The sequence below is a fragment of the Gracilinanus agilis genome, chromosome 2 (assembly GCF_016433145.1).
Source record: "Gracilinanus agilis isolate LMUSP501 chromosome 2, AgileGrace, whole genome shotgun sequence".
NCBI lineage: Eukaryota > Metazoa > Chordata > Mammalia > Didelphimorphia > Didelphidae > Gracilinanus > Gracilinanus agilis.
Window position 1 is genome coordinate 265,847,894 of NC_058131.1, and position 9,487 is coordinate 265,857,380.

The 9,487-nt window shown below is 46.6% G+C and overlaps 2 protein-coding genes across 2 annotated transcripts; one reads left to right on the forward strand and one right to left on the reverse strand.

Annotated features, from left to right (window-relative positions):
• The first annotated feature begins 205 nt into the window (after positions 1-205).
• On the forward strand, positions 206-3,830 carry FNDC11 (fibronectin type III domain containing 11). The gene is made up of 2 exons (XM_044661172.1): positions 206-329; positions 2,449-3,830. The coding sequence occupies exons 1-2, from the start codon at positions 206-208 to the stop codon at positions 3,438-3,440; spliced, it is 1,116 nt and encodes a 371-aa protein (XP_044517107.1). The 3' UTR covers positions 3,441-3,830.
• Positions 3,831-5,008: 1,178 nt separating this feature from the next.
• LOC123235115 (inositol monophosphatase 3-like) lies at positions 5,009-7,450 on the reverse strand. The gene is made up of 5 exons (XM_044661174.1): positions 7,101-7,450; positions 6,427-6,589; positions 6,077-6,172; positions 5,706-5,867; positions 5,009-5,437 (listed from the first exon to the last, which is right to left on the reverse strand). Exons 1-5 carry the CDS (start codon positions 7,428-7,430, stop codon positions 5,169-5,171), a joined length of 1,020 nt encoding a protein of 339 aa, XP_044517109.1. The 5' UTR covers positions 7,431-7,450; the 3' UTR covers positions 5,009-5,168.
• Between the last annotated feature and the right edge of the window lie 2,037 nt (positions 7,451-9,487).

Genomic DNA, 9,487 nt, shown 5'->3' on the forward strand with positions numbered 1-9,487 from the left:
CGCCAGCCTCCACCTCTCTCCGCTTCTCTTTCTTCTGTCCCAAGATGGGGTGGGTCACCAAAGACCCAAGAATCTTTTCCGACGTTCTAACCCTGACTTTTGGGCCCCAGTGGAAAGGACTATATCAGGATCCAGATCTGCCCCCTCTATCTCCGAGGCGGGTTGGGAAAGTGAGAAGGTCTTCCTGAACTTCGGGGCCGTCACAATGCCCCGGGGTAACCATAGCAACCGCCTCTTTTCTCTGGCGAGTCCTGGGAGCCTGGGGCGTCTGACCACACTCCAGCCCTGTGGCTCCGCTCTGCTTCCGAGGCTGCGGCAAGTCCCTAGGGGTGCGTGGAGTACCGGGTGTGGGGAGTGGAGCTTGGCTGCTAAAACCCTCTGGCCTGGGGATTCGGGGAGGAAAAGGAGCAGCATGGGAAATATTCTTGGTTTGGGGGCGTCTAGAGGGTGGAAGTGGGACCAGATTACGTTGAATGATTGAGGTAACAGTTGTGAAGGGATCTTCAAGAGATCATGGGTCGACCAGGGATGTTTCCAGCCCCTTGAACAGTCCTGAGGCCCAGGTGACTTCTCAGCCAAGATAAGCATACTCCCTTATGGCCAAAACTAAGACTAGCAGCATTTATGGCACTGGGGTGGGGAGGTGAGGCAGCAAAAGTTCAAAAGGGCTTTTAGCAAGGGCTAGCCAAAGTCCAAATTCCATCTACTGGATGCAGAATTTGAACCCTGCTTTAGGTTTCTGAAGGTCAGAGAGAGAGATGCAAATCCCTTCACCCTCAGAAACTTAGAATTCCTGCTTCTCACCAAAACCTAGATGTGATTCCTGCCCTCTTTTCCCCCCCCCTAGACAGCAAAACTGAGACAGTCCTCAGGGCAGGACCAGTGTGTCCTTTTTCCTAGACAATCGGGGCAATGGTCCCTCCCTGAATCTAAATCCCCTCCAGAAGGTCCCAGAATACAACGTTGTAACCCATCCTGAAAATCAGGGATGTTCTACCCATTGTGCTCAATGAGTATCAGTTTTGCTAAACTCAGCTTTTGCAAGACCAAGAGTCAGAAAAGAAAAAAAAAAAAAAAACTGGGGGAGTGGGAAGAGTTGAAGAAGGAACCATATACCCTTGAGAAATCAATATTCTAGACTACCAGGCTGTTGACTCATGCCCTGTGCTTTCTAACACAGTGCTTACTTATTATGTGTGCCCAACCCTCTGGACTCCTCCCCCAATCAAGCTCAAATACTAGACTCACTCCTTGGGATGATCCTATGAGCAGCTGATCAACAATGTTTAATGCTGGAAACTTTTCAATGGTATACTTGAAACAACACCAAATTTGGTGATCAGGAGACATATGTTATGTTCCTTGTTCTGCCACTAACTCATTATGTGACCTTGGACAAGTTACTTCACCTCTCTAGCTGTCATTTTCTGACTTGTAGCAAGGCAGTATCTGCCCAAAGGTTTGTTTCTGAGGACTTAAGGATTACAACCAATAGCTCACATTTCTAGAACATTTGGAAAGTTTTTTTCTATTATACAATCCTTCCCTATACCATTTTATGCTCACGACAAGCTCAGTGAGGTAGGTAATGCAAGAATAATTATTCCCATTCAAAAGAAGAAGAATTTGACGAGTCAGAAAGGTTAGGTGATCTGTCCAAAGTCATAAACAGGCATCAAGTGGTGGGGCCAGAATTTGAACCTGTCTTCTACCTCCAAGTCCATTGCTCTTTACATTTCACCAAGCTGCCTCTTGAAATATAATGTAAATGTAACCTCAGTTGTGTTCTTCCCTATTTCCCATTTTTTATTCAGAAAATCAGCACTTCTCCCTCTCTGCCCTGAGCAGAGGAGAAATAAGGTCTGGGTTTAGTTGGACTTAAGCCACTGCTAGCACTTTCCCATAGTACTCTCCTTCCAAGAATGTTTGGGAAGAGGGGTAGTGTCAGTTCGGGCTAACAAACAGGTATCTAAGAGTTCAGGCCATGTTCAATCACTCATTCCCTCTTCCTGGGAAAGGTCAGGCAGGCAGGTTATCCCTGGCCAACACCCCATTGCCCCTAGGGGGCAAAGTCCCATCATAGGAATAACCTACGAATTTGCCCTCTCTCTGGAGAAACAACAATGTTCTGTGTCCAGTGACCTATCAAGGGAAGAGTCCAGTGAGCTTTGGGGTGTCCCAGTTATTGAGAAAATCTCCATTTACTCAGCATGATGCAGTGTAAAGAATGATGGATTTGAAGTTCAGAGGACCTGAATTCAAATACCAGCTCTGTTCATTGACAAATCATTTAAACTCCCTGGGTCTCATTATCCTCATCTGTATAGTGATGGAGTCTGACCTCTAAAGTCCCTTCCAGCTCTAAATCTATGATCCTGCCCTCAGGGGGAGTCTAATCTTGGTGGGGTAGAGTCACTCACCCATCTCCTTCCCAACTATGGTCCTCAGTTCCCTCCTTGCAGAGCCCTGAAAAGATGAGCTTTGGGGCAATGGACCTGGGCCTAAACAGGATGAAACTGGGCAGCCCACAGAGCCTCCAGTCCCTAGAGGAGGAGCAGCAGCCAGAGTCTGAGGCCTGGAGGACATACACAGATCGGAGGAACATTCTCCGAGAGTTCCTGACCTCGGACCTGAGCCCCCACCTCCTGAAACGCCACCATGCCCGCATGGAGCTGCTAAAGAAGTGCTCCTACTACATCGAGATCCTCCCAAAGCACTTGGCCCTAGGTGACCAGAACCCCCTGATGCTGCCCAGCACCATGTTCCAGCTTATTGACCCCTGGAAATTCCAGCGCATGAAGAAAGTGGGTACAGCCCAGACCAAGATCCAGCTGCTTCTACTCAGTGACCTACTGGAACAGCTGGACAGAGGGCGGGCCAAACTGGTGGCCCTCTTGGAGTCACATGACACGCTCCCCTTCCTGTCTTGCTGGGACACAGTGGAGCAGCGGCTGGCAGACTTGTCAGCAGTGATGGACAACTTCCTAGCCATGATGGTGCCAGGCCGTCTGCACATCAAGCATCGTCTGGTGTCAGACATTGGTGCCACCAAGATCCCTCACATACGGCTGATGCTGAGCACCAAGATGCCAGTGATGTTTGATCGAAAGGAATCAGTGGCACACCATGATTGGGCAAGCCTTCGCTGGTTTGTGACAATCCAGCCAGCTGTGCCCGAGCAATTTGAGCTCCGCTTCAAGCTGCTGGAGCCCCGAAGTCAGCAGGAGCGGGTGCAATGCGGTGTCATCCCAGTGGCCACCTGTACATTTGACATCCGAAACCTGCTGCCCAGCCGCACCTACAAGTTCACAGTCAAGAGGGCTGAGAGCTACACACTTGTGTATGAGCCGTGGAGGGACAGCCTCACCTTGAAAACCAAGCCAGCACCCCCAGAGGGGGCTCACACCCCAGAGAGCAGAGCCAGTCTGGCCTGCCCCTGACCACAGAGCCTGAGAGACAATTTTCTAATATTTATCCGTTAATAAAAAGGAGTTTAAAAAAGGGCAAAATTAAAAAAAAAAAAAACAACTTATTTTTAAAGGTAACAGCAGCCACGCGAGTGTTTTTCTGACTCGGCCAAAGCGATCGACCCAAGCGGCCTCCATTAGCTCCCACTGCTGCATCCCCAAAGTTCCTCCTTTCTCAAAGGACAACACAGCATCTCCTCATGTGGGCAGGAAATGTCAGTCACTTCATGCCATGTTGACAAGCCAAAACATGACTAAGGAGAGACAACCCAAGTGCTCCATCATCCCTCCCCACCAGTCTCGATTATCCAATTGAGTTACCTTCCTAATTCCTGCCTGGGTGCTCAGTCTTCTGATGTTACTTCACACGGAAGGGTTTAAGGGCTTGGAGATGCTCTGGCAATGCAAAAGGAAGAGACCAATAGCTGCAGATATGGGCTGGTATGAGTAAGAAATGCTTGTGACAGCTGAATTGCCTGGCTTCTCTAAGCCTAGGGTTCTTGCTATGGCCCCAAGAAGTTTGGCAACATCTAGTCTAATAGATTTTGAATTGGTTATCGGAGGGAATCAAAGTCCTTGGATTTAGCCCTGGTATTCCTGGGGCCAGTATCCAAAGTCTTTTCAGTGGTCTTCAGGAACCACTTGGTGGGGTGAGGTGGAATCTTTTTTTTTTTAAACTCCTACCTTCTGTCTTAAAATCAATATTAAGTATTGGTTCCCAGGCAGTAGAGAGATAAGGGCTAAGCAACTGAGGTTAAGTGACTTGCCTAGGGTCACAAACCTAAGAAGTGTAGTTGCCTAGCTACAACCCCATCCCACTATGGTGGTTTTTTGTTTTGTTTTGTTTTGAAACCCTTACTTTCTATCTTAGAATCAATACTATGTATTGGTTCTAAGGCAGAAGAGAGGTAAGGGCTACACAAATGGGGGTCAAGTGACTTGTCTAGAGTCATACAGCTCGGAAGTGTCTGAGGCTGGAGTTTTAAACAAGGAATTATTGAGATCCTAGTGCAGGATGACACTACTTTTCTGGGTGGCCTTGGGTAAATCATTTTACCTCTAAGGTCCAATCTCCCTTATCTGTGAAATGAGGGAGATTGAACTAGGTTCTCTATAAGGTCCTTTCCAACTCTAAAATGCTAGTGTATTAATTTTAGTGCTGTGGGCCTAAACAATGGGTATATTGCCTGACTGTTGTGAGAATCAAATTAGATAATGAATGAGAAAGAAATGTAGAACTGTAGTACTGAATAACTATACAGGAGAACAAAAATATTGAATTGCCCCCAAAATGTCCAAAATTGTCTAAGAAACATGAAACCTGAAAGTAGATTCCTGAGACTGGGGTTAACACCCCTCCCCTCAGCCCCTATTAAGCATGATTCTCCTCATTTTTCATGTGACCTTTGCAGAGACAGTCTCCTCAAAGTAAGAACTAGAGAAGTTATTAGACCTTGGGAATATCCCCTGCACAGAAGTCATACCCCCAAGCCATGTCTCTGCAGCCTAGAGCACAATAAAACAGCTCAAATTTCTATGGCTCAAGAGAACTTTTATTATAAAATAATCCTATAAAAAGTTTTCCTTCTCCTCAAGAGAAGTTGAATTTAATCTCATAAGTCTACCCCTTTCTCCCCAGCACCTGGCTGAGGGTCTGAGGGGCAGAAGAAAGAGAAGCAGCTCCCCATGATTACTATTTTCTCATCTGGCCCTCCCCAACCCACTAACTTTCTTCACCAGTTCCAAGTGGTCCAGACCCACACTGGCAATCAGTCCTTCTTTGTTCCCAGGGGAGTCCCGATAATCAATGTCCTTCCCATCCAGGGTGGTCATGTGGCCCCCTAGGGCTGAGAGCACTGCATTCCCCGCACAGATGTCCCACTTCTTGATGAAGGTGATATGGAGATAGGCATCAGCTTGATCTGGCTGTTCAGCTTTGTTCAGGTTCAAGAGGGATAGTACCTTATACCCTTTGGAAAGCAAGAAGCTCTCTTAGCTAGCCTGAAAACCACTGTCTTCCCACCCATTCCCCATATAATTCCCAGAGACCTCTCCAAAATTCTCCCCACAAGGGACAATGGGGCATGCCCCCAAGAAATTGATCTAGTAGTCATCTGGGTTTGTCCCAGGGGAAAAACAGAACAGAACCAGTCCCATTTCCCTGCTTCCTGGTTGCGGGCCCACCCATTTCCAAGGAATAAAATCTCTGTAGGTACATTCTGCTTCTTTCCCAATTACCTGCTCCCCCAGCAGGGATGATGTTCACACTGGTTCCAAAAGCTTTCTGGCTAAAAGTGCGCACAGTGCCAGCATGGGATCGGGAAACAATGAGTTGGGGACTCCTCTCATCATATGACTCCCGGGCACTCACATTTGTCCCCTGACCAACCAGTGCCCAAGCTACAAAAAAGGAGTTGAGAGTAAGTGGGTGACTGGCATAATTCTACGGGAAGTCAGAAGAGCTATAAGGGGAAGGGGGACAGAGGGGAGCCACCAAAGACCAATGTCCAGACCCCTCCCTCAAAGAGAAGCATGAGATTCCCCTAGACTAGGAAGAAGCTCCCTTCTCTACTTCTACCACTACCACCCCTGGGTCCCTTATTCTTTACCTGTGAACCCTGAAAAGGGCTTATGGATTACTCCAATGACTGGCTTTCCATCAACTGCCACACACACCATTGTGGTTACATAAGACAAGAGACCCTCTAAAGACACAAGGACAAAGGTGAGTAACAAAACCGAAGAACTATCAGCCACAGAATGGATATGACATATGTCTCTTAAGAATCCCACATCAACACTAATTCATTCTGGTCTTGAATAGGGACAAAAGGGTCTCCATCACAGTCCTCTCTTTTGAACATTGATTCCAAAGATCTGAAAAAGAAGTGGGCTTCCAAATTCATCCCCTGGTCCCTAGGTTCTCCTTCCCAGTATCTCCAATCACTACTTCACAAACCTGTGTACTCTTGGGTAGCATCCAAAGGATCGATCCAGACCGTCACACTGTCCTTAGACACTGTCTGGCCACTTGGGACCAGTTTCTGGATTTCCAGGGGGATCTTTCCATCCCAAGGCTCTGAAAGGTCCAAGGCAGCTTCATCATGCTCCTCAGAAATCACCTGAGAAGTGAGTCAGCTGTCACTTCAAGGTAAAACACACACACACACACACACACACACACACACACACACACACACACACACAGTGTTGGGAAGAAAGGGTTTAGGCATTGGAGAAAATTAAAAAAATTAAAAAAAGTATAACTGCAGTTCAGCCTGAAGCCAGCCAATTAAGTGGTTCCCTGGAAAGGGGGAATCATTTAACTTGAGTTATCTTGAAATCTCAGCTAACATTCTTACCTGAAACCCTAGTCTGGGATTCAGGAGCCTAGTGTCCACTCAGTCCTTACCCTCTCCAGGGACCCTGAGTGAGTCTACACTCTCCTATAATTTGTTTCCTCTGTATATAATGAGCAAGGCTTGCCCAAGGCCTTAACTAACCCCAAAGATTAGGGAGAAACTGCGGGAACCGGCCCAATAGTCCATCCAGGCTGGAAATGCCTCAGAAAGCTAGGACCGAGAAGTGCTTCAACCTCGCCCCCACCGCCACCCACCCAAACGTAGCCCTCACCCGGACGCCGGGGAAGGTACTGGCCCACAGGCTGGCCATGCGACGGTGCGACTGCAGGTCTCCCGCCGTGAGTAGTTCCGCGGCACCCTCCTGGGTTTGGCCCTTGGTTCTCTGCTGCAGATCTGGTCCAGCTTCGTGGACAGCTCGCACCCTCCGGCCACCGGCCTCGGCCGCTGCCACTGACAGCGCCAGGAGCTCCCGCACGTCCAGCCGCTGGTCTCCGCCAGCCTCGCCAAGCAACGTCGGAAGCACCAGTAAGCCACAAGCCGCCAGCAGCAGCAGCAGCAACGCCAGGGCCGGGCGAAGGAGGCGCCGACCCAGAGCAGCCATGAGCTCCACCTCCCGACCTGCCGGCTGCACCCCGGTCCCCGGAGAGCCCCAGGATGTGCCCCAGCGGGCCCTTCAGCCCCCGCCCCAGATTCCAGCGCCTTCCGCCTCCATCCTCCTCCTTCCGCACGGCATTGCGACCCGCCCCTTCCACGTTGCCTCCTGCCTTCCTCGTCGACCTTGGGGGTGTGGCTATCTCTGCTCTAGCCCTGGCTATTTCCTCCTGCTTCTCGCTATTTTTGTTTTACTGATGTTTTGTTTTCCATCACAAATATTTACAGATTATTCGCACTCCGTGAAAAGTCTCGTAACAAAATTAAAACAAACAAAGCTGATACTATAGTGACCCCGTCTGAAAGTGCTTGCAATGTTTCACATCTGTAGCATCCCTAACCAATGTTTTTTAAATCTTTCCATGAAATACATTTTCTCTTCATCTCACTCCCCACTTAAAAAGAAAAACAAATTCCACGTAACAAAAATTTCTAGGCAAGCAAAACAAATTCCTTCATTTATCTACATACAAAAATAGCTCTCTCATTAGAATGTCACTAATGTTACACTAAATGTCACCTCTGACCGAAGGTAGATAGTTATGTTTCTCCATGAATCCTTTAAAATACTGAATGAGTGATTGAATCGAACATAGTTCTAACAGTTTTCAAAGGCATTTGTCTTTATAGATTTGTTGCTGCATAAATTGTTCTCCTGGTTCTGCTCTTTACATTCAGTTAATAATTTTTACATGTACTAAAAACATATTTTTTCCTTTTGTGGTCCAGTAACTTTCTCTGTATCCCTAGCCCTCTTTCCTTTTCTGTTTCCAACTCTGCTCCTCGGCCTTTGATCCTTCTGTCTCTCCTCATTTCTTTCTCCCTATTTTCCACTGTCTTTCTGATTCCACCATTCCATTTATTTTTCTGTCTCCTGTTTCTTTTTTCTTACTGTATCTCAGATTCTACATCTTTTTCAGTACCTCTTCCTCTAGTATGTTTTTGCTCTTTCTCATACTTGGGGAGCAGATAAGGGATTCTTCCAACCCTTCAGCTTTCCTGGAGCCCAAGAGTCAATATAAGTAGAAAGAGGACTGAACTTGGAGACAAAAGGATCCGGATTCAAATTCTGCTTCAAATACTTACAAGCTGTGTGACTTTAGGCAAGTCTCTTAACCTTTCTCTGCTCTGCCTCAGATTCTTCATCTGCAAAATGAAGGTGTTGTTGGACTCTAGCTTAAAAAAAAAAAAAAGTCTATAGTTCTATGATAGCTGTCCCAAGAAGGAAGAACACAACCTTTTCTTTTGGGATCCAATCTGAAGGAAAAGGCCAGGAATAGAATCCTAGAGCAGCTCTGACTGGTTTCCCTAAGGTTAGAAGCCAGTGGGACAATTGTACCTTGGGCCTCTGTCCAACACCTCAGGCCGTGATTACATCCAACTTTTTTACTCCTAACTCATCTTTGCCCAGCACACACAGAAAGCAAGGTACCTTCATTCTCATTCTTTATATACATACACACACATACATACATACAAAAGAGATAATTACATCTTTTCTCCTCTTCTTCCTTCTTTCCCTTTTTACTAAATTTAATTACAAATAAATAGTATCTATATAGCGGATTACTCAGATGTTAAGCTCAGCCATTTCCTTCAACTGCCACACCAAAGATCTAGCTCAATTCAAGATCTTGCCCACAGCCACTAATAACTACTGGCCAATACCACAAATTCTAATCAATACCTAGGGTAATATAACACTTCCTTTTCACATAGAAAAGCAAACATACCCATTCCCCTGTACCAGTTGCTAGGGTAAGATCTTCTTTCTGAAATTCCCTTATAATATGTTTTCCAATACATATATATCTACCTATTAAAATGTAAGGTCTTTGGGCAGAGATTGTTTTGTTTGTAATCCTAGAACAGTTTCATGCTTATAGTAGATTCTTAAGAAATATTTGTTAAATAGAATTGACACTCTTTTCACATAGACACACCAGAGACCCAACTAGACATTTTTAAGTTAAGCTTTCTAAACCTACTACTGACTCTGATCTAGGG

Bases quoted from the DNA above. Each gene is read 5' to 3' on its own strand.
- FNDC11 (XM_044661172.1), top strand. From the start codon at position 206: ATGCCCCGGGGTAACCATAGCAACCGCCTCTTTTCTCTGGCGAGTCCT. The intron at 330-2,448 runs GTGCGTGGAGTA...TATGGTCCTCAG, and splicing joins GCTGCGGCAAGTCCCTAGGG to TTCCCTCCTTGCAGAGCCCT.
- LOC123235115 (XM_044661174.1), bottom strand. From the start codon at position 7,430: ATGGCTGCTCTGGGTCGGCGCCTCCTTCGCCCGGCCCTGGCGTTGCTG. The intron at 6,590-7,100 runs GTGAGGGCTACG...CTCACTTCTCAG, and splicing joins GTACCTTCCCCGGCGTCCGG to GTGATTTCTGAGGAGCATGA. The intron at 6,173-6,426 runs GTTTGTGAAGTA...TTGTGTCTTTAG, and splicing joins TGCTACCCAAGAGTACACAG to AGGGTCTCTTGTCTTATGTA.